Source organism: Anolis carolinensis, chromosome 6 (genome assembly GCF_035594765.1).
Source record: "Anolis carolinensis isolate JA03-04 chromosome 6, rAnoCar3.1.pri, whole genome shotgun sequence".
NCBI lineage: Eukaryota > Metazoa > Chordata > Lepidosauria > Squamata > Dactyloidae > Anolis > Anolis carolinensis.
In genome coordinates, this window is record NC_085846.1 from 40,071,898 (window position 1) to 40,097,000 (window position 25,103).

Sequence of the window (25,103 nt, forward strand, 5' to 3'; positions counted from 1 at the left end):
ACTGAGCTGTTTCCTAGTTAGCTTAACTTCGTGGAGCTATGGCAGATGTGAGGAAGCTGCAGCTTACCTTGGGGTTGAACACCATCCGTACGTTGCAAACTGCTTCGCCGCAAAGGGTTGAAACTCCCCTTGGAGAGACGGCGCTGGCGGCTGGAGAGCATGGTAGCTGGAGACACGATCCCGGCAGGAGGCACTTTGCCCAGGCGAGCATACAGCTCTTCTATCTCCTGCTTCTGACGGGTCTGAAGCATTTCTACCTCAGAGAGATGCCTGAGAGGGAATAAGGGAAGGAAAAGGAGATGTCAAGTCGAGGAGAAGGGTCTGGGGAGAAAGCACTTTACTCTTAGAAACACTGCAATGCTCACTTTTGCCGCAAGAGCTGCAGCTCATCCCAAACGTCATCATCATCACCATTATCTGAATCATCACTGCTTGGGTAGGATGGACTGTTCTGATAATTAATCCAGACACAGGAGTTGTTTAATACAATCTCCACGTCTCCTTCTTCTGCCACAGGGGTGGTGCCTTCCTCTGCTTCCTGCACTGGGGTTCCGCCGGGAGACCCGCTGTCGGAGTCTGAAGTGCTTGGCGTGCTGGGCCCATTGGCCTTTGGGGGTTCTTCAAGAGGCACATTCTTTGTTGGCGTCACCTGGAAGCGGCCCAGAATCTGTGGCTTGGGCTCTGTGGGCAAAGTAAGGCCGATAGGGAGTTTTATTTTGGGAATATGGTGGGATGAGGTATGATGCTGTCCCACAACAGTATTTTTGGAGAAATCAAAGCAATCATTATTCAAATCCTGAAACATATATTAGCCCTTCTGATATACCTGAAATGTGCATGTTGAATAGAGCTGCCTCAGCTTTGGTGTGATGGGCCTGTAAGAGGCAAATCTGTGCCTAGAAAGCCCACCTCCCTTGTTCCAAGTGTATGATGTCTGATTGGAATTGCTAACAACTGAGCAGTTTAATAATAATGCAGCAAAGAACTGGTGGGATCACAAACCTGCAAAATTATTGGAAAATGAACATGCAAAGATACTGTGGGACTTCCGAATCCAGACTGACAAAGTTCTGGAACACAACACACCAGACATCACAGTTGTGGAAAAGAAAAAGGTTTGGATCATTGATGTTGCCATCCCAGGTGACAGTCGCATTGACGAACAACAACAGGAAAAACTCAGCCGCTATCAGGACCTCAAGATTGAACTTCAAAGACTCTGGCAGAAACCAGTGCAGGTGGTCCCGGTGGTGATGGGCACACTGGGTGCCGTGCCAAAAGATCTCAGCCGGCATTTGGAAACAATAGACATTGACAAAATTACGATCTGCCAACTGCAAAAGGCCACCCTGCTGGGATCTGCGCGCATCATCCAAAAATACATCACACAGTCCTAGACACTTGGGAAGTGTTCTACTTGTGATTTTGTGATATGAAATTCAGCATATCTATCTTGTTTGCTGTGTCAAAGTAATAATAATAATAATAATAATAATAATAATAATAATAATAATAATAATATGCAGTTCCATAAAAGATACATATCACAGCATGTCTATAAAATACACATTAATTATACAGGACAGAGACCAAAACACAGGACATGAGTTTAAAATTCATGCTTTCAACTGGCTGGGTAATGAGAATCCTGTTTCCATCAATTACTACTTTGAATTTGCTGAGAATGCATTTCTGAGGCTGGAGGCAAAGCAGCAGTCAATACAGGTGACTACAACACAGACCAGTCTCATATATTCCAGAATAATCCTCACCTTCAGTGATGGGTGAAAGCCGGGTTGATGGACTGTCAGAAGTTGGTGGATCTGAAACGGTTAGCTGCGATCCAGACCAGGGAGAGGCAAGAGGCACCTGCTGAGAGAGCGAAAGGGATATATATATATTCCCCATTCCTACATACTGTGTACTCTGAAAACACCAATTTTTGTCCTAGATAAGACTATGCCTCATTTATACTTGAATAGGAGATCGCTAGTCAGTGATTGTAAACAATTCCTCCTGAAAACCTGAAATTGCTGCAACTCGGAGCTGGCAATATGAAGCTAGATGGACCACAGGTATGACTTTGTAACCTATTTTTGTAAAGTTGCAGATTTTCTGTACAACCACTGTCCTCCAAGAAGCTATTCCTCTTGGCAATAAATGGCTGTGTGATCAAAGGCTAATTGCTCAGGCCTCAAGATCAGCACTGGCCTCATGCAGAGATCTAAAGGATACTGGGAGCTATAGTCCAATACCAAAGTCATGTGGCTGGCCCTAAAACAAGCAAACAATGGGAGCCAAGAATTTGAGTGAGGCTGCCAAGCATCCTATGGAGCTGGGGTGGGGCTTGAAGGGAACGTTCCTTATTTTTGAAAGGACACCACATTCTTTTGGATAGCTAGCAGAGCAAAAATATTTACTGTTCTGTTTTCACATATATCAATACACTTAACAGCCATAACTGCACAGCTCATTACCAAACTAGCAGTTAAAAACATGGTACGGGGGGTGGGGGTTAAAGGAGGCTTCATATTCTGGAAATCCATTAAAAGTTTTGATCACCAGCTTTGAAGAGAGCTGAACAATAATAAAAATTTAATTGTTAAATTTCAGAATTATCTATCTGTTTTAGTACATCCTGAGGCTGATGGGTTCATTGATGGTTTAGAGAGAATTGTGGGATTTCCTGTGAGATTTCCTGGGGCACAAAGTGATGAATACTCAAGTCGGAGAAATGATGGTTCTCTCTGGGAAAAACCTGACTCAGAAAGTACAAGGCCTCATGTTCAACCAGAGGAGCCAGAAACTGCAACATTAGATAAGGAATCAGGCAAAGGGCTAAGTGATACGGAAGACACCTGGAGTTATGGAGGTCAACAAAAGTCTTTGTTTGCAGATTAGAGCAGAAAATAGATCAGAGTGCTTATGTGGGAAAGTTGAGAAAATTTGTGGGAAAAGAAATAACTTAATGGGTTCTTATTAAATAGCAAGGTTTTTACGTAAGAGTTAATTCAGGCAACGTAGCGTTCAACTGAGAAGCTAGGCCTGAGTTCACTGGTTCTTGTTTCAAGTAAAGCCTTGGTTTTGGATTGAAGTATCCTGGAAGTTTTCTATGTTCTTGTTTTTGTATTCTTACTCATGTTTTTACTAAGGACATCTTTGCTTGTGGACTTATGCTTGTACCTGTGACTTTCTGGCTGTTCCTGGACTATATTGCCTCGGGATTTGCATGAGACATTTGGATTACTGTCTGGTTATCACCTATTGCTGACCCTTTTTTTGGGATTATACATCTTTTTTCTTTATTCTTGATTTTTCATATATTTTTATGTGTTTTTTCAGTAGATTGTTTGCTGATGCTCTGGATTCATGTGTGGTGCTGTGGTCATAGGGTCTGGATAGATAGATAGATAGTGCAACACTATCTATCTGATTCATATTTTTAGGAGCCTGGATAACTGCAATTTCAGTTCTATAGATACAAGACCTGTTTTCAAGGCTACCTAGTCACATCAGTGACTTGGTAGCTACCTAATCAGTGAAATGGATCCAAGTTCAATGCTCTATTCTAGTGGTCCAGCAACTACTAGGCTAACTCTACCCTTGTCTCTTTTGCTATTTAAAACACTTCACTTTGAATTATACTTTCCAATACAACACTGATGTTTGAAGGATAGTTCTTTCTCCACCTCCCTCCCCATATACTCCATTCAGCCATGCTCCAACTTACCACACTGTCGCCAGGCCTCCGTGGGACTGAAGTTACGGGAGATGGCTGACAGCCTGGAGGTGGTGGTGGCCCAAACATCCCATTGGCTAACTGAGCTGGCTTGGTGGGGGATGCCACCTCGGGGTAGATGAAGTGCGGTGCAGTGGTTGGACTGGGAGGAGGGAGCAGCGGTGACTGTGGGACTGCTGAGGTGTAGAGCGGTCCTGTCTGGGCAGGCACTACGGACACCGCCGGAAGAAGGGACTGAGCCATACTCATCACAGCCAGTGAGAAGACATTGGCGAGGGAGAAGAGTGGGGAATTGGAGGTGGTCCAGAGAGGGACAGGAGGAGCAGCCGCAGAAGCAGGTGGGGCAGTGGGCGAGGTAATTGGCAATGGGGGGAGAAAGGGGCTCGGTGAGGGGATTGGCTGCGAAACAGGGAGAAGGTACGACGGAGCTGTTGGCGTCATTGGCACCATGTGGTAAGATGGCCAACTCTGCATAGGCATGCTGGGAACACCTGGAAGCACAAACACAAAATGGCAGGTGAGTGGCAGCTTGAAGAAAAGAAGACATCAGTTGCATCCTTCTTCTGACAAGGTTTCAAAACATACGCATGCCTTAAGACTAATCTAATTTGCTCCAAGACCTCTCCAGCTGGTTCCCTCTTCATTTTAATGCTGAATGTAATTTCTGCCAAATTCTATGTTCTGTACCAGTTGAGACCAAAACCTATACACTAGATTGTGAACTTTCATTATGGGGTGTTGTGTGGCTTCTGGGCTTTATGGCTGTGCCCTAGTAGCATTGCCTCCTGATGTTTTGCCTGCATCTGTGGCTGGCATCTTCAGATTATCCTCTGAAAATGTCAGCCACAGATGCAGGCAAAATGACAGGAGAAAATGCTGTGAGAACATGACCATAGGTAAAGGTAAAGGTTTTCCCCTGACATTAAGTCTAGTCATGTCCGACTCTGGGGGTTGGTGCTCATCTCCATTTTTAAGCCGGAGAGCCGGTGTTGTCCGTAGACACCTTCATGTCATGTGGCTGGCATGACTGCATGGAGCGCTGTTACCTTCCCGCCAGAGCAATATGTATTGATCTACTCACATTTGCATGTTTTTGAACTGCTAGGTTGGCAGAAGCTGGGGCTAACAGCAGGAGCTCACTCTGCTGCCCGGATTCAAACTGCCAACCTTTTGATCAGCAAGTTCAGCAGCTCAGCAGTTTAACCCACTGCACCACTGGGGCTCCAACATGGCCATACAGTTCCGAAACCATACAACACCCCAGTGTTTCCGGCCATAAAAGCCTTTGACAATACATTGAACTTTTATGATGTTTGCCTATATCAATTTATTTTAAAGTAAGTATTCTGCTTAAGATGTCAAATAACCAAAACCACTTCAGAAAGAAAAAAGGTATGGGGAATTAAAGAGAATAAAAAACAAAGGATTCCCCCAGGCAGGAAGCAGCCAGGCTTTGAAGTTGAAAGGCCATTCAGTGCTAATTAAAATGGCCAGTTGCAACATTCACACTTGCCTCAAACAGACGAGAGTTCTTTCTCCCACCTTGAACCTTCCACAGATATATAAACCCCACTTGCCTAGTTTCCAACAGACCTTACAACCTCTAAGAATGCCTGCTATAGATGTGGGTGAAATGTCAGGAGAGAATGCTTCTGGAACATGGCCATATAGCCCAAAAAACTCACAGCAACCCACAACAGAATTATGTAATTTCATTCAAGTATTATTCACTCTAGGTAAACCACAGCTAACAGATTTCACAATAGTTTACAACTTTTTTTCCAAACCCAGAAGAAGTTGTTTTTTAAAATCTGGATATTTTAGAAAGTCAGATTCTTATTTGGATCTGAATCAAATTATAACAAACTTATTGAAATCAATAAAAGTATTGAGCTTAAAAATAAATAATATTGATTTCACTGGCTCCACTCTACATGTAAGTCAAGTTTAGATTCAAGTAGTTGTGCTGTATACATACACATTCTTTGCCCAGATGATCTGTTTGTACTATGTCAACTCATTTCCTTAATTGCACACAGCACTTCAAAGGTCCTGGATAGAAACACCTGCACGATATTCTATGAAAGGGAGGAGTTAGAAATAGATTGGTTTTACCTGTGGATGCTGGTGAAAACACAGGCAGCCCAAAAGTCGGTGTGCTTGATGGAGGAACTATGGGGTTATAAGGCTCATTCTCTGTGGCAGCATCCACCAGTGGCACTGGGGAAGGGGATAATATGGACTGTCCAGGGCTGGAGCAGCCAAAATCTGAAACAAGTGGAATATTAGCATTGGGACTTCTTATTAATGAACATTAACCAAAATAAATCATCATAAATATGGAACCTTTCTGATTTCATAGCCTAGCCTTGTTGCTAATTAACCAGATCTTTATATGGGAGAGCCTTCCGTTATATGACTTTGTCTATTCAAGCAAGGGAGTAGATCCTTCAATTCTCCAGTATCTATTTTGCTGTTATACCTCAAATCCTTTTACAGCACACAATTATAGCACGATGATTCCATTTTAACTGTCATAGCAACATGGTGCAGAATCATGAGACTTGCATTTTAGAAAGGCATTCTTGGAATTCTCAATCAGACTTCTCTAGTGCCTGACCAAACTATAAATCCCAGGATTACATGTGACCTTGCCATGTGTCTGGATCCTATGCCTAGGACCTGCCATGACCCTTTCTACACTGCCATATAAAATCCAGATTATCTGCTTTGAACTGGATAATATAGCAGTGCATACTCATATAATCCAGTTCAAAATAGAAAATGTGTATTATCTGATTTGATAATCTGAACTATATGGCAGTGTAGAAAGGGCCTATGTTGCATTTTGACTGCTAAACCTTGATAATGTATACCTTCTGTTTTGGCTGTAATTATAAGGAACTATTCGTTTGTACTCATATGTAGGAGCCGTGGTAGCTCAATGGGTCAAACCCTTGTGCCGGCTGAACTGCTGACCTGAAGGTTGGGTTGCTGACCTGAAGATTACTGGTTCAAATCTGTGAGCTGGAATGAGCTGTCAGCTCTAGCTTGCGGGGACATGAAAGAAGCCTCCCAGTAACACATATGGGCATTCCCTGGGCAATGTCTCTATAGACAGCCAGTTCTCTCACACCAGAAGTGACTTGCAGTATATTCTCAAGTCATTCTGCCACAATAAAAAAATTGTACTCATTACATTTTGGTTGATGAGAATTGGAGTAGACTGCTGCAAATTGTAGTTAGTGAAAAACTGGCATCATTTTTATAACTATTACTAGTGTTTTGTTTAACCGAATCAGTTATAGAAATACTGAGAAAAGAATTATCCTTTTACAGTTCCCTATATCTCAGGATCGGATCCCAGATTAGCTGCTTTGAACTGGATTATATGAGTCTACATTGACAGATAATCTGGGATGATCAGATAATCTGGGATCAAATCCTCGGACATGGGGCAGTATAAAAGGGGCCAGAAATGTATGAATTTTTTGAATGCTTAAACCTGTACTAAGTCTATGCTTATAGCAATCTTCAGTTCTGACAACATCATGTAGTTCCTGTACCGTACTTTCCAAAAAAGTTCTTCTATTTTCAAAATGGATTTATTTTTGAAGACAGATTGGATCTGCAGCTAACACCATGGAAGTTAAATTGGAGTCCAAGTGCTGTAACTATACTCAGGCCCTTTCTATGCTGCCCTATATCCCAAGATCTGACCACAGATTAGCAGCTTTAAACTAGATTATATGTGTCTCCACTGCCAGATAATCTGGAATAAGAAGATAATCTGGGATCAGATCCCTGGGATATATGGGCAGTGTGGAAGGGGCCTCAGACATATAAAAAGGCCAAAGCAGAACCATGGTAAAGAGAGTAGTGGAAGCTGGTGCTTCTTTTACGTTCTCCTAGGACAGATGAAGCTCATTTCCTTAAATAGTTCCTTTTTATAACAGTTATGGCACAGTATTCATATTGACCAATAAATAAATCAACCCAGGTTTTTTGGGTTGATTTTTTTGACTGAATAGGATAATCGTATCTAGTAAATATTGATAAGTTTTAAATTGCACAAATTTGTCAAAATTCTTTTCAAGCTGCCCAAATTCATGATCTTGTTGCATCCTGTCAAATCAAAGTCCCAATTTTTACAATATTCCGTGAAGAAATGCTTCCCTTGGTCTGTCTTGATTTATTTATCATTCTGTTTCATTGGATATCTTGGTTTCTGACACTACGAACAAGAACAACCTTTTAGCTTTCTCTACACCATACATAATTTTATACATATTTATCATGCCTCCACTGACCCCCCTTTTCCCTAATCCTAACCCCCCAAATGCTGAAACTTTTCTTCATAAAGAAGTTACCCCAGTAATCTCCCATTTTATGCACCTTTTCAAGCTCGCCAATATCATTTCTAAGGTCCAGCAACCATAATTTAACACAATATTCCAAAATAGGTAGCACAGCAGATTCACATAACAGTGAGTGAATGTTAGTCTGGGATAGTGCAGGTGATGGATTACATACCACTAAGAGATGAAGATGATGAGATGGAATGTGAAAGGTCTTGTACTGGCAGATCACCCTAAAAGGATAAAAGGGAGACATTTTTATTGGACAAGGAAATATAGGCACTATTATTCCCCTTTCCCCAAAATCCATATGGCCAAACCCACAAAAGGGATCTCTCGAAGACACCAGTCTGCCATCAGTATACATTCAGAGCTAGGATTTAGTCCTAGAACATGTAAAATACTGCTGCTAATACCATTTCTTCTGATCATGTACAGAGTACTTTTGCATTTTCGTAGAAGGAATACTATATATTTGGAATTTAAAAGAAGGAAGTCAGTTTTTAGACAGGCTTGACTGTTAATCTTAGGATGCTGATCTATACTGTAGAAATTAATGCAGCTTGATATAGTAGTGGATTGATGATGATAAATTGAAGCTCTTACGTGTGCCCGTGATCCAGAGTCACCCGTAAGACAATAACATGCCATTCAGGATTGCAGAACAAAAGTACAGGAACTTTACTGATTCCAAGGGATCAAAAACCAGTAGTATTTACAATAGTTCCTCTGATCACTTACAGAAGTCTACAGTCATAAACAATTCTTACTCAGTCCACAAATCAGCTTTAGAGAAGAATACAGTCCTGGTTCTTCTCCTTCTTTTCTCAGCAGCAAACAGGCCTCAAAATAGCAAGGCCACTCTGAGTACATTGCTCTCTTCACAAGCAGTACTCAGCCAGCACTGAAAACTTGTCCAAATTGGTTCTGCAGCAGCAGAACAGAAACAGTATCCAATCAATCCCCAGGTCTTTGCAGGCCCAACCAATAGGCTTCATGCACTTCATTTTCCAGTTAACACACACAGCACAGTGCCTTTGCAAACCATGACAGATACCACCTTAACTGCCATGGTTTGATGTTACAAATTATGGGATCTGTGTTTTCACAAAGTGTTTAGCTTTCTCTGCCAAAGAGTGCTGGTGTTTCACCAAACTACAGCTCCCATAACACTCAGTGAGCGAGTTAACATGGTGTCAAATTACATTAATTCTACAGTGTAGATGCACCCAAATACTATGCCAGAGAGTGAGAGACAGATATACTACAAAAAATGCCATCAAGCATTTGTGAGCTTAAGGTGAGTGGAAACACGGCAAGTGAAGGGAAAGTCCACTGAAAAGCTATGGGAAACTGGATTGCATTTGAAGACTTCTAACAGCACTCAATTGTCCATGAAACTGGAGGAAAAAGGAATGCAAGTGTTCTGTTAGGAAAACCAACTAAAGAAGCACTTCTTTATGCCTAATAAATTTTTGTGGACTTTGCTTTGGTTCATTGCAACTACAGAAGTGCAGAGCAAAACTGTGCTGTGTGTCTGTTTGCCTGATTCCCAGGACTTTTATGGAACTTCACTTACTGAAAGCCCATTGGCAGTCAATGGAGGGCTGTGACATGGCACCTCAGAGCTCCCTGGTGCTCCCTGGTCTTTGTTGGAGCGCAAGACAGTCTCCACACGTTGGATAATATCTCGGATTCGCTGGATGAATCCATCTTGCTCAGATTTTAGGATGAACTCCCTGGTAACCTGGAGAGGACAGGAATACATTAGGAGAAGCAGTCAGAGATAGGATCCAGGTGATCAAATTCTGCTATTAGCTACCGTCTTTATCTCAAGTTAAAAACAAACATATCTCATCACCATGACAGCAGCAATTTCCTCAGGGCTGTCTCCATCCAGGTCAAATTTGAAGGTCACCATCTTATTATTATATGTTTGTAGTTGACACTCCACCACCCGATCATTCTGGTCTGGCACCTGTGGATGCAAGAAGCTGACATTAGGGCTGTGATTTTGTAGTATATGCACATGAATCAGTAAGGTCTATTTTTATATGGAACCACTTTGAAATACAGAGATGTGATTGTGTCCTCTGATGGCTGTTGTTTCCAGTTTGAGACATAGAAGGCATGATTTGGAAATTACATTACTTTAACTTTGAATGGATGGAGGAGGGAGGTGCCCCTTGATGGATCCATGTCATTTATGGCCCCTTTCTATTCTGCCATATACAATCCAGATTATCTGCTTTGAACTGGATTATATGGCAGTCTAGACTCATATAATCCAGTTCAAAACAGATGATAACGACAGCAACAACAACATTTTATTTATATTCTGCCCTTCTCCCCATGGGGACTCAGAGCGGATTACAGTATATAAACAGATACAGGCAAATATTCAATGCCTTGTTACAATACAATGAGACACACATACACAAACAAAGGCAAAGGCTTCTCCTTTCATCTCTGGCTCTGGAGGAGGTACTCTTCTCCATTTCCAAGCCGAGGAGCCTGTGTTGTCACCTCCTGTTCCTGTGGCCAGCCCGACTGCTTGGAGCATCTTATGCCTTTTCCCCAAAGCGATATCTATTTATCTCCTCATATTTGCATGTCTTCAAACTGCTAGGTTGGCAGGAGCTAGGGCTAACAGTGGGAGCTCATCCCATCCCACAGATTTGAACTGCCAACCTTCAGGTCAGCAGTTCAACAGCACAAGGGTTTAACCCACTGCAATGATTATCATGATAATTTGGATCATCTGATTTGATAATCTGGATTACATGGCAGTGTAGAAGGGGCCATGGATTTTAAAAACATAAATTTGTCAAAAACCAAGGAGTTCACATGGATTTGACAAAGCTTAGTATGTGCTTTACTACTATCCGTCTAGCTAACATTATTCATTTAGGTATATTATTCAGCAGATACCAAAGGCTCACTGTACACAATTTTTAAAATGCCAAGTTTTTCTAAAACAAGTGGAAATGTTGGGAGTTGCAGTTCAACATAATTGCTCTTTTAAAAATAATTACACTATGTAACAAAATTTGAAAAAATCTGTCCCTGTTTTGCAAGTGTTGTTTCTGTTTAATTGTGTGGTACTTACTTTGAAAGTAGTTGTTCTACTCCACAAACTTTGTTTTTGTGGCTGCCACAAACTATGTTGAATTGGTTGAGACTCAAGGAGAAATTTCTCAAGGAGAAATTCACTGAAAAATTATAGCAAAATATGCTATGGGATATCCCACAAAAACAAAGTTTTTGCAGTTTAATAAATTTTCCCCATGTTTTTATGCTAGAACCAATTAAGTAACATGTATAACCCAGGAACAAAAAATGTGTTACATATACATAGTGTTATGAATGCAGACTTTTAAGGCTTTTAGCTAACTACAGATTTAGGTATCCCTTGATTCACATTGGCTCACCCTCATAACACTTTATCAAGTTGTCAATGCAGATCTACTCATACATAAGAATTCAATAGCATAAACATGCACAGGACTATTACTTTTTAAAAAACAGAAATTTCAAGATCTAGCCCCACTTTAGCAAATCTCTCAAGAGGTATTTAATTTTTCAAGTGAAGGCAAACCATATATTTCTGTAACAATTGAATGTTACCCTAATCCAATTCCTCTGATCATAGAAAAAGAAGGCGGACACTACATAAGGCTGGGACTTTGCACAGACAAGCATTTTAATCCTCATTCCAAGGTTGTGAAAAAATGGGGGAGGGTGGTTACACTCTGATGTTCCCTGGCTTGCAGCCAAGTGACATTTTTTGAGCCAATATCCAGTAGAGGGTAAACGCATATTCACAACTTCCACTATAGTCTGTTGGAAGAGTTTTCCAAGGCTATATATTGGTGAAAGCTGCTTCGAAGTCATGGAATTTCCTCCCATGAAGCTTGTTCCCTCTCAACTCTCCTCTTGTTAGCAGATGAAACCCCTTTCATTTAAAAAGACATCTGATCATGAACAACTTGTACAAAAAGTTTTTAATAGGGTCTGTGTGCTGCCTTTTTATCTTTGTTGTCATGCCTTTTAAATGAATTGATACTGTTTTAAATTTTAGACATTTTTAAATGATTTGTTCTTGTAGGCTTTCAAGTTCTTTCTGAATTATGGTGACCCAAAGGCGAACGAGCACTGTGTAACTGTTTGAATGCCGAGCAATGACACTTGAGACCAGAGTTTGGGACTGGATTATATGAGTCTACACTGCCATATAATCCAGTTCAAAGCAGATAATCTGGATTTTCTATGGGAGTGTAGAAGGGGCCTGAGTCCCACTGAGCAAGTTACACTCAGTCAGGCTGGATCTACACTGCCCTATGGCCCAGGATCCGATCCCAGATTATTTGCTTTGAACTGGATTATATGAGTCTACACTGCCAGATAATCTGGAATAGGAAGATAATCTAGGAGCAGATCCTGAGCTATAGGGCAGTGTAGATCCAGCCTCAGCTTCAGAGGAAGTAAAAGGCAAACTGCCTCTGAACAAACCTTGCCATGAAAACCCTGTGATAGGATCACCTTAGGGTTGCCAAAAATCAGAAATGAATTTAAGACACACAACACAGAGCTTTCTGGGCAAGATTTATTCTGAAGATGTTTACTATGGCCTTCATCAGATGCTGAGAGAGTGTGTCTTGCCCAAGGTCACCCACTGGGTTTTTATAGCTAAGTGGGTATTTGAACTTCGGTATTTATTTATTTATTTATTATTTACTGTAGTTACACCCTTCCCTTCTCACCCCCAAATGGGGACTCAGGCCGGTTTACAAACTATGGCAATAATTCAATGCCAGATTCAAACCATAACAATAACAGTAAAATACACTATTATAAAACTATAAAAACATATACATATCAATTATAATTGGAATCCCAGTGGCAGAGCAGGTTAAACTGCTGAGCTGCTGAACTTGCTGACCGAAAGGTTGACGGTTTGAATCTGAGGAGTGGGGTGAGCTCCCGCTGTTAGCCCCAGCTTCTGCCAACCTAGCAGTTCAAAAACATGCAAATGTGAGTAGATCAATAGGTACCGCTCTAGCGGGAAGGTAACAGCGCTCCATGCAGTCATGCCGGCCACATGGTCTTGGAGGTGTTTGCGGACAACACCGGCTTTTTGACTTAGAAATGGAGATGAGCACCAACCCCAAGAGTAGGATACAACTAGACAATGTCACGGGAAAACCTTTACCTAACCTATCAATGATAAATAATCTTTCAGATGATTAAAACATATCAAAGGTATAGCATCAACTCAACTTTATAAATATTAGACTAATGGGGTTGCTGTGTGTTTTCCAGGCTGTATGGCCATGTTCCAGAAGCATTTTCTCCTTACGTTTTGCCCACATCTATGGCAGGCATTCTCTGAGGTTGTGAGGTATACCTCACAACCTCTGAGGATGCCTGCCATAGATGTGGGTGAAACGTCAGGAGAGAATGTTTCTGGAACATGGTCATGTACCCTGGAAAACACACAACAACCCAGTGATTCTGGCTATGAAAGCCTTCAACAACATTAGACCAATTGCTTTCTCTGTTCTTATACAGGTTCCAGAGTCCTTGTCCAAAATTCAAACTACTACACCATGCTGGCTCTCTTTATATGACAGCTAATTTAATGCTTACAGTTAGTATTATCAAGTCTTCAGTTGTATCTTGTTTTAACTTTGTTATAGACCCCCTTGGGTCTCTTCTTGGGGGGAAAGCAGGCTATACATTAAACCAATACAACATAACAAAGTATTAATTTGGCAATTCAGCACTCTTTTAAACAGCTAAATTATCATTATCATCATCATCATCATCATCATCGTAACTGCAAAGATTAAAGGAATACAATGGCTTCTGCAGCCATAATACTAGGGAGGTCTGAGTAGCATATTGTTGTGGAAAATGATAATACATTTTTGGAAGGGTAATTGTGGGTGTGTGCCCCGCGAGCCACCACAATGTAGTGGTTTGAGTGGTTCCAATCTCCTAGTAGCTATGGAAAACCACTGGGTAACGTTGGGTAAGTTTATACTCCCTTAACCTTAGAAGAGGGCAATGGGAATCCTGGAAATATTGTCAAGGAATCCTTTCAGTGAGTTTGCCCTAAGTTGGAATTGACATACATTTATAACATATATTTATATATTTTATAAGTAAAAATAATAAAGTGAACATTCATAGCCATATGCTTGTCCAAGTGACTGCCATCTGCTTACAAAATGTTATCAGAAATAATACAAAAGGATGCTATAGCAAGCAGACTCTGCCTCAATGAATACCAGAATGCCTGTGCTATTTATTTATTTACAGTATTTATATTCTGCCCTTCTCACCCTGAAGGGGACTCCGGGTGGATCACAGAACATACATATGCAGAAAACATTCAATGCTGTTTTGTACACTGATATAGGTTTATAAAGGCTTTTCCCATCTTTGGTATCTTGGGAGACTTGTGTTTGGTTCCGGCCACCGGGCGGGGGAGGTTGCTGTCGCTCCATCTTCCTGCCGAAGAGTTTTGTTCATAAACTTCCTCCATGATAGAATTGCCAGCATTTTCCTTAAAATACCTCCGAACTTTGGATCAGTACCTATTTATCTACTCACAGTTTGCTTTCAAGCCACTAGATAGACGGAAACTAGGCTAAAGGCCAGTAGCTCACCCTGACCTGGGTCTCAAACTGTCAACCTTTTGATTGACAAGATTTACTGCAGTTGGTGGTTTAACCTGCTGTGCTAAAACCTGGCCCCAGATGTTCATGCTGGGCCCATATGTGTTGCCCAATGGGGATCTTCCTCCTATTTACTAACATATGATGGATTTAGTAAGCACAGGGCGAAATAGCCATGATCCCAATCCAGCTCCTTAAACTGGTTGCTAATATTCAACCACACAAGACCAATACACTTCTGTCCTAAATGTGCCAGAGAAAAGAGGCAATCGATGCTAGAGAAACTCAACAGAGAATTTGCATCATTTAGAGTAATTGTGGGTTCATGTTTATGGACATTTTCCAGGCGAAGGAAATGCTTCTATACACAGTATGTTTCAATAAATGTTTTTATACTTGAGAGACAAAAGGGAAAGGCAAGCAACAACATTTGAATGTTACACACTATAGGTAAATTTTTGATGTTAGTTGCAGGTAGGAGAGATTATTCATTTCATAATGGGCCATTACACCAGTACAGTCTGAATGCAAAGTTAGCCAAATAATGTGCCTTTTCAGTAGATATTATCGTGGCTCTCTGTTACCAAGCAACAGAACCTATTTTAAAAAACCAAGGTCTGATATTTATAAAAAATACTAATGAATATTGCATTTGCCCCTTTGACTCTGGCAGATTCCAATTATGAATTTCCTACATCCTGACATTTGATGAAAAATGAAAAGGAGTAAACAAGAAGGCTATACTTTTCCTTCTATCACCAATAGTTCATTTGGCTGCCTTGCTAACTTGTTCAAACACTTCATTCAATAGAGTATAATAATCAGAAAATGAAGAAAACCAAACAAACAGTTTACAAGCCAGCATATGTCTGATGAGTCTGAAGAGCACAACCAATCTCAAGGCTTTGAAAAGTTGCCCTTTTTTGTATAATAGCTCCTGAATCTCTAGTTACACAGTGCATAAAGTTGTTCAAAACAATAACACTCACACTGGAGATGCGTAAGCGAGATCGGGCACGGCGACGGAGAAGCCTTCCAGACCCCCGCTTGGGCACGGGCTTTGTCTTACTCTCGCTTGCAGAGTGACCCTCACAGCCATCGCTCAAGCCAGATGCCACATCTGATGTGTAGCTGTTTACAGAGAACAGAAACAAGAATTGAAACCTTTGCCCTCAATAGAGCCACGGCATCTTAATCTCCCAAACCGCAGTCTCTTTTCACACTTTAGCTAGGGCAGCTTCTACACTGTCATATAAAATTCTGATTATCTGCTTTGAACTGGATTATATGGCAGTGTAGACTCATATAATCCAGTTCAAAGTAAATCATGTGGATTATCTGTTTTGATAATCTGGATTATATGGCAGTGTAGAAAGGGCCTTGGGCAGGACATTTTGGCTTTAATCAAAGTCATTTCAACTCCTTCTCAGAGAGAGAAGCTAAATAGAAGAAAGTGGAAGTAAAGATTAAGAAGGAAGTTAATATAAAATCATAGAATCATAAAGTTGGAAGAGACCTCATGGGCCATCCAGTCCAACCCTCTGCCAAGAAGCAGGAAAATCGCATTCAAAGCAATCCCGACAGATGGCCATCCAGCCTCTGCTTAAAAAACCTCCAAAGAAAGAGCCTCCATCACATTCCAGGGCAGGGAGTTCAACTTCTGAACAGCTCTCAAGTGCTTGCTAATGTTCAGGTGGAAATCTCCTTTTCTGTAGTTTGAAGCCATTGTTCTGTGTCCTAGTCTCCAGGGCAGCAGAAAACAAGTTCCCTCCTCCCTATGACTTTCCCTCACATATTTATACATGGCTATCATGTCTCCTCTCAGCCTTCTCTTTTGCAGGTTAAACATGCCCAGCTCTTTAAGCCGCTCCTCATTGGGCTTGTTCTCCAGACCCTTGATCATTTTAAAAGCCCTCCTCTGAACACAGTCCAGCTTGTCAACATCTCCCTTCAATCACAGTGCCCAGAACTGGACACAGTATTCCAGGTGTGGTCTGACCAAGACGGAATAGAGGGGTAGCATGACTTCCCTAGATTGTTACTCCTATTTATGCAGGCCAAAATCCCATTGGCTTTTTTTGTCGCCTCAAAAAAAAAAAAAAAAAAAAGCCGAAGGGATGGTATCCTTTCATCCATCACATCCTAGCCCAGGTCTACTGTTGTACCTGAGACAGGATGAAAGCAGGGCACACAATTCTCTGAGTGATGAAAAAGTGGCAGGAGTTGGAAGAGTAGCATGATATATCAAGCACTTACATAAAGCATTTTGCCCCAAAGAATTCACTATGAATTTGACTTTATTCACATAATCAGAGACATAGGACTCTTTCATGCCACCTAAATGTAGTACTATGACTCCATTCTGTCATGATTGCAGCCCATGTAATAACAGGATTTACAGTTTAGAGGGGGAATAAAGGTGCTCTCCAACATGCAGTTAAAAGTCCTTCTCCCTAAATGGCAAATCCCAGATGATATTCCCTTGGCTATTAAATCATAGCACTATAATAGTGCAGTGTGCAAGGGCTCCAAGTCATCATCCCCATCCTGCTACAATGGAGAATGCTGAAATAGGGAACATGTGGAAAGATTTCCTTTCTTCACAACCTCACCTCAGCTTCATAGTGAGCTGCATAACAACTATTATCTAGCATATTTCTTACCTGTCCACAGGAGAAGAGAAGTCACTATGTTGAACTGGGTGCAGACTCACAGCAATAGTCTACAAATGGAAAATATAAGGGTGGGTTTAGAAGAACAAAAACAGCAAATGAGGCCCTTTCCACACAACTGAGTAAAATCCCACATTTTCTGCTGTGATCAGGAATATATAGCAGTGTGGACTCAGGGCCCTTCCACACAGCCTTATATCCCAGAATATCAAGGTAGAAAATCCTACAATATCTGCTTTGAACAGGAATATATGGCAGTGTGGACTCGGATAACCCAGTTCAAAATAGTTATTGTGGGATTTTCTGCCTTGACATTCTGGGATATAGGGCTTTTTAGAAGGGTCCTCACATAACCCCGTTCAAAGCAGATATTGTGAGATTTTCTGCCTTGATATTCTGGGTTATATGATTGTGTGGAAAGGCCCTGAGTTTTCCTTGCTGGGAAAGATTATAGTAGTTCTACATACTTTTTTGGCTTATAAAATTCATTGTTATTTTGTGCAAAAGCAGCAATATCTTTGCATGAAACCACGACTGTTAGTGCAAAATAGAAAGAAGCCCACCCCCACCCCCCGCAATGCAGTACTTGTTTTGATTTAAAAGCCCTTCATAAATACTTTGCAGAAAGTCCCCCAAATTTCAACATCCCCAAACAAATAACAAAACAAAACAGCAATCTGTGTTGGTTGACCTATTTTTCCATAGGATGTCTTTCAGTGCATCTCAATATATTGAGATATGTTTGAGAAAATTTCCAACCATTCTTTAGGAGCCGTAATAAAGATTAATTGCATGGAATTGTTCCAACCTTTACTTTTTCCAAGGATCAGAGCCAAGTTTCTTCGAATTTCACTGCCTTGAGTTTGAAAAAGTTGGGGTTTTGTCTTACATGTTTGGCTGTATGGGTGAGAGGATTCTGAGAGTTCTAGGCCTAAAAATAAACTTTTCCACATTCTGAGATCACCCTCACCAAGGACTTCCCCACTCACCGATGCAAAAGAGTGCTCAGGGCCAGCTGCTGGGCTGGAGAGACTCTGTGGAGTGTCAGGCAAATCCACAAACCCAGACGAACTGAGGTATTCATCAGTCTCACAGTCAGCTGTGAGAGGGAAAAAAGAGAACGTGTTTAGTGGAGAAAGGGAGATGGTGTCAAGGTTTATAGCTTCACAGAACATGCACTCCCTTGATCACTTTTCTCCATGTAAGTCTACACTGCCATATAAACCAGTTCAAATCAGATAATCTGGATTTTACATGGCAGTGTAGAAGGGATCTAGGTCATCCAGTGCAATTCTGGGGTCACCTTCCAGCAGAAGCTGACCATAGAATTGTGCTGCAGGACTTGAAAATGCCTAGAGAAATGTTGTCTCATGCTCCTTCTACACTGCCATATAAAATCCACATTATCTGTTTTGAGCTGGATTATATGGCAATGCAAATTCATATAATCCAGTTCAAAGCAGATCATGTGGATAATCTACTTTGATAATCTGGAGTATATGGCAGTGTAGAAGGGCCTCTGTGAAAAAAATAGTGTTGAATTTTTTTTAGTTTCACTGTTTTTCAACTTTTGCAGGTACCTTGTATCCCTAATTCCCACAGAGGGAGTACTGTATATAATAGAACTATGATTCCATTTTGATTGCAATGGTAACATCTTGAAGGATCCTGGAATTTGCAGTTTAGGGAAGAATTCTCAGCCAGGGAGCTTGTCTAGTGCTTCATTAAATTTCTGTGGTTTTTTTTTTAAAGGCATGGCACCAAAATGTAGTGCCATGCAAAATGGCTATGATCCCCAGTAAAAGGATGCATGCAGAATGCCTCCCACCCCTGCTGTAAAAGGACTGATATACAGAAGATCTCTGGGATGACAGAGCATGAAATGTAATTACATGTGGCAGACGAATAGCCAGGCTGAAAGTGGAAGGGCTGGTGCTGGTCAACTTCTGGTTCCTCTGGCTCTGGGGGGAAGGTTGGACCAAGGGCAGAGTCCCCAGAGCCAGGTGTGGTGGGTGCCGATGGCTGGGCAGGACTGAGAGGCGGTGGTGAATCCAGATCCAGCAAATGCAGGATATCAGGAGCCATGATTGGTGTCTGTTCAAGCTGCTTCAGTTCCTCCTGAGCCCGTTTGGCTTTCTCACGTTGGCGTTTGATGGCAAGGACCCGCTCACGTACAGCTTTGGCCACCAGCTTGTAGTCTGCTTCACACACAAAACCCAAGACCACCTGCATGGGAAGTGGGTGGGATCAATAGAGAGGGAGAGAGAGGGTAAGAACAGCCTGTTAAACCAAGTCTACACATCACTGTCTAGCAGACCCCAATACACTCCCGGAAGCAGGATCTTGTCCACTGAGAGGGACTAGTGTAATTTTCCATGGTCCAACTTGAGTGTTTAAAAGTGTAATTAAAATGACTTTCCATATCATTGACAGATGTGTCTAGATCAATGGCGTGATAAAACAGTATTGAAACTCTTGAAAGGTCTTCTATATTAGGCTTCTTACACTTGGTTGCTCTCCAGATAGGTTGGGTTACAATTCCCATCATTTCAGTTAGCATAGTTACTCCTAGAAGGCGGGTTCTGAGAAGTGTAGTAAAAAATGTAACTCCGTGTGTGTGTGTGTGTATAATATTTATGTAGTGTTAAAAAAGAAGAGAATGTGACAGTGTAATAAAGTGAAATTTTATTTATACCATATTAATTTACTAACAAAGGGAATTGAATTTCTTAGATTTATACGGCAATAGTTAAAATAAAATAAAATACATGTAAAGAACTGGAAAGGAATATTGGAAGAACACCAAACAGTATGATAAGTTATGACCACGGGCCCTTCCACACTGCTCTTTATCCCAGGATCTGAAACCAGATTATCTGCTTTAAACTGAAATATACGAGTCTCTACTGCCAGATAACCTGGGATAAACAGATAATCTGGGATCAGATCGTGGGATAAAGAGCAGTGCGGAAGGGCCCGTGGTCATAACTTATCATACTGTTCGGTGCTCTTCCAATATTCCTTTCCAGTTCTTTACATGTATTTTATTTAATTTTAACTATTGCCGTATAAATCTAAGAAATTCAATTCCCTTTGTTAGTAAATTAATATGGTATAAATAAAAGTTCACTTTATTACATTGTCACATTCTCTTCTTTTTTAACACTACACAATTATTATACACACATACACACACACACAGAGTTACATAGAGCTGTTTGCTATATTTTCTCAACAACTTGTCCACTCCTAAGTTGAAGTTATAGCTGTAATAATTATAATAAACCTAAGTACTCTTCCTCCTCATTGCCCTACCTCTTCCTCGGTAATATAGTAGACATTTATATAATCCTAGACTCCTCCTATGCAGCTGAAGAAAATCCCACATTATCTGCTTTGAACTAGAATATATGGCAGTGTGGACTCAGATAACCTAGTTCAAAGCAGATATTGTGGGATTTTCTGCCTTTGATATTTTGGGTTATATGGCTGTGTGGAAGGGTCCCTAATCTGAGTTCCACAAACCTCACCCCCTTTTTATTTTTTCTTTGTGTGAAAAATATTATTTTGTTTTTGTTTTTAAGCATATAATAAATAATTTAAAGTAATGTAACTATTCTAAGGGTTGTACTGCAGCCCTACTCTTAAACTGAGCTCAGAGGCAGCCTCATAAACATGTGTTTAGTATGACAGCTCAACCCAGAAAGAGCTGAAGGAAGATAGAAGAAAATAAATCAGAGAGTTCAGGGTTGTCTTTACATCAGCAATGTGGTCTTCAAAATGTTTTATGCCTACAGTTTCTCTCTGCACTTGTTAACATAGCAAATGGAGATGGATTATGGGATTTGCAATCCAAATCTAATGGAGGTCTACAGTCACTATCCAGGGCTCTCCATTTCTGGGATCGGAGGAGATAGCTTCCAGTTGCTGGTAGGTCACTATGAGCCTTGGGGCACCTCTCCTTTTTAGTTCTTTCCACTCTGGTCCTCCACAAAGTCTCATCATTCTTAGACAACCAGAATCAATCTTCTCACTTCTCCACCCCACCCTATGAATTACGGCAAGATGTACCATTTCCTGGGCAACTTCTTCGGCCACATCCTTGTAGAGCTCGAAATGAAACTCCAGGGCATTGTTGTCTTTATATTTTCCATGCAGCTTTTTTGTATCATCCATCCTTAACCAAAGCTTCAGGTTGGACTTGACTCCATCATCTTCCTCTGCCAGCTCTACATGAACCCCTGTGTCCTCCTGGAAGAAGGCATGATCCAGAAGATCCTGGATGGTGTATCTGCATGGAGGGAATAGAGAATGAAATGAAAAACCAGGTAAAAATAAGTATGCTGTGCCCAGTACATAAGTGCTGTATGAATAATGCCTCTAGCATTGGTCGCTATAAAAGGGGTTAAACCATTTTTGGAGAACAGGTCTCTCAAGCACTACTTGTCATGGATAGAAATGGAAAAGTAAAGAATTGGATTTGTATCTCCAACAGGAAATACCAATTTCACACCTTCCACAACTCACAGTGGAATGCAGCTAATCTTGTATTAGAAATGTGTACATTTTCAAGACTTTGGTGTTTTAAAAACTTCATGCATATGTCTGTTTTAATACATGTCCATGACTAAAGTGGCAAGAACATGCCTATATATATATATATATATATATATACACACACACAGGCATGTCCTTAGAACTTTAGTCATGGACATGTGTGCAAAAAATGTGTGCAAAATAACTTTATCCGGTGGAAAAATGTAAACAAAAATGCATAAGAATACATTGGTCTGGTACAGCCGGATTCTTCTCACAAATAATTTTAAAAAACAAAGCAATGTGACGTGACAAATAAGACACAAGTGCAATCTTTTATATTCTTATCTTCAGTTATGTATCCCAGTTTCCAATCTTACCACACAAACATCCAACAGGACTTCCTTTTCTTGCCTGCACCAAGGACTGGAATTTTACAGAAGAATATACCATCTGAACACATGATTAATAAAAGCCATATCCCCTACACTTACTTTATTTAATAAGGAACACAATGCAGGCCATTGTCAGTGGCTGTGCTGGTTCGTACCTCTCATTCTTCTTCATCCGGATGCAGCCTTCAATGATCTCCTTCAGCTCAGGCACCTTCACCTTGGCAAAGCTGTTGGGCTTCAGGCCCTGAAGTGAGAGGAGACAAAGAGGTAGGCTCAAACAGTGCCAGGGAGTGGATGGGGTGGCAAAACTGGAAGCAGCATGAAGCTTCCAAATTCTTTGTTTCATATGAGAAACATTCTGCACAGACAATATACCCCATCACCTAGCTAGAGCTCCCTCTATCAGCTCCAGCTCCATGTGGGGACATGAGAGAAGCCTCCCACAAGGATGGTAAAACATCAAAATATCCAGGCGTCCCCTGGGCAACCTCGCAGACGGCCAATTCTCTCACTCCAGAAGCGACTTGCAGTTTCTCAAGTCACTCCTGACACGAAAAAAAAACCTGGCTAGAGACAGGCTTATGGCAATGGCAGATAACACAGCCCACTTCCAATACCCCTTCCAAAGAAGAAGAGGGTACAAGCTATAAGGTAAGAAGTTGGGTAGCAATTTAGATGTATTGTTGAAGGCTTTCATGGCCGGGATCACAGAGTTGTTGTATGTTTTCCAGGCTGTATGGCCATGTTCTAGAAGTATTCTCTCCTGACGTTTCGCCCACATCTATGGCAGGCATCCTCATTAGTTTTTCCATACCTCACAACCTCTGAGGATGTCTGACATAGATGCAGGTGAAACATCAGGAGAGAATACTTCTAGAACATGGCCATACAGCCCGGAAAACATACAACAACCCTGTGATCCCGGCCATGAAAGCCTTCAACAATACATCTAAATTGCTACCCAACTTCTTACCTTATAGTTTGTACCCTCTTCTTCTTTGGAAGGGGTATTGGGCTCCGGGCTGTGGCGCAGGCTGGAGAGCAAGCCAGCTGCAACCAGCTACAATGAATCACTCTGACCAGGAGGTCATGAGTTCGAGGCCTGCTCGGAGACTATGTTTGTCTTGTCTTTGTTCTATGTTAAAAAGGCATTGAATGTTTGCCTATATGTGTAATGTGATCCGCCCTGAGTCCCCTTCGGGGTGAGAAGGGCAGAATATAAATGCTGTAAATAAATAAATAATAAATAGAACATGACCATACAGCCCGGAAAACATACAACAATCCAATTTAGATGTAGTTGGTTCCATATCTGGTAACCTCTTGGCTTTGTATTGGGTGAATTGGTCTTCCACCCAACACACTTGAAGAGTCATCAGAAGCTATTGAGCTCTGTCCTGGAGAGCACAGCTGTTTACTATATTTTCTCAACAACTTGTGTCCTACACTCCACGGCATATCTGAGACCCCTTCCACACAGCTGTATAAAATCCAAATTGAACTGGATTATATGGCAGAGTGGACTCAGATAATCCAGTTCAAAGCAGATATCGTGGATTATCTGCCTTGATATTCTGGATGATATGCCTGTGTGGAAGGTTCCTGAGTGACCACAAATGATCCAGTCACCTGTGGTGCTTTCACACTACACAATTATAAAGCAGCGATTCCCCTGTAATTGCCATGGTTGCATCCTATGGAATTTGCAGTCTACGTAGGAGCAAATGCCACTTGCCACAGAATTCTAAATACCTCACAAGACTACAAATACCATGATTCCACAGGATGCAGTCATGGCAATTAAAGTGAATTCAAATTGCTGCAATTGTATAGTTTGAAAGGCCTTGGACAAAGGGGAGTGAACATCTGAGTCAAAGAAAAGTATTTTGAAATAGGTTTGAATAGAGAAGCAGAATCAAAAGGAAACAAAAGAAGAGATCTAAATGAACATATCGGTATCTTGCCTTCATCTTTTAAAAACATGACATTGGCCATCTGTCGGGGGTGCTTTGAATGCGATTTTCCTGCTTCTTGGCAGGGGGTTGGACTGTACAGCCCATGAGGTCCCTTCCAACTCTATGATTCTATTCGGTATTAGGGTTCAGCTATACTGTAGAATTAATACAGTTTGACAACGTTTCAACTGCTATGGCTCAATGCTGTGCAATGATGGGAGTTGTATTTGGTGAGGCAACAGCATTATTTGGCAGCTAAGATAAAGGCTTTGAAAAATGACAACTTGTATGATTCCATAGTAGTGTGCAAGCTAAAGTATCAAACTGCATTAGTTCCACAGTCTAGACAACTCCAATGTTTGGCCCACCAAGTTGCTCTCAGCCTCCTACTTTTTAAAAAAGCACAGAAGACGATAAGTGTCCAGTCTTAGATCCCATCTACACTGCCTGATATTATCCAGATTATTTGCTTTGAACTGGATTATGTGGCAGTGTAGACTAACATAATCCAGTTTAAAGCAGATAATCTGAATTTTATCTGGCAGTGTAGTTAGGACCTTAGAGCAACACAGAAATATTTGAATTCACCAGGAAAGCACTTGCTCAAAATCTAAAGTTGGGTTGCATTGGAGCTTCTGTCTCATCAGTTATATGTCAGAGGAATCCCATGACATGACAACCTGACACTTTTCTTTACTGGGCCCAAAAATTTCACTGATTTTCAACTTCCTTCTTCCTAATGCCCAAACCTTCACCAAATAGTTC

General features: G+C 41.2%; 1 protein-coding gene across 1 annotated transcript in view; it reads right to left on the reverse strand.

Moving 5' to 3' along the window:
* The window catches only part of wnk4 (WNK lysine deficient protein kinase 4), a 62,005-nt gene that overhangs the window by 4,364 nt on the left and 32,538 nt on the right, over nt 1–25,103 (reverse strand). Inside the window, exons 5-18 of the mRNA XM_008113161.3 lie at nt 22,539–22,627; nt 21,524–21,743; nt 19,345–19,678; nt 18,442–18,551; nt 17,444–17,502; nt 15,770–15,911; nt 9,959–10,075; nt 9,677–9,844; nt 8,273–8,330; nt 5,855–6,007; nt 3,731–4,230; nt 1,773–1,872; nt 366–681; nt 68–270 (exon numbers count right to left, since the gene is read on the reverse strand). Coding sequence (XP_008111368.2) covers nt 68–270; nt 366–681; nt 1,773–1,872; nt 3,731–4,230; nt 5,855–6,007; nt 8,273–8,330; nt 9,677–9,844; nt 9,959–10,075; nt 15,770–15,911; nt 17,444–17,502; nt 18,442–18,551; nt 19,345–19,678; nt 21,524–21,743; nt 22,539–22,627 — 2,569 coding nt within the window. The remainder of the gene's footprint in view (nt 1–67; nt 271–365; nt 682–1,772; nt 1,873–3,730; nt 4,231–5,854; nt 6,008–8,272; nt 8,331–9,676; nt 9,845–9,958; nt 10,076–15,769; nt 15,912–17,443; nt 17,503–18,441; nt 18,552–19,344; nt 19,679–21,523; nt 21,744–22,538; nt 22,628–25,103) is intronic.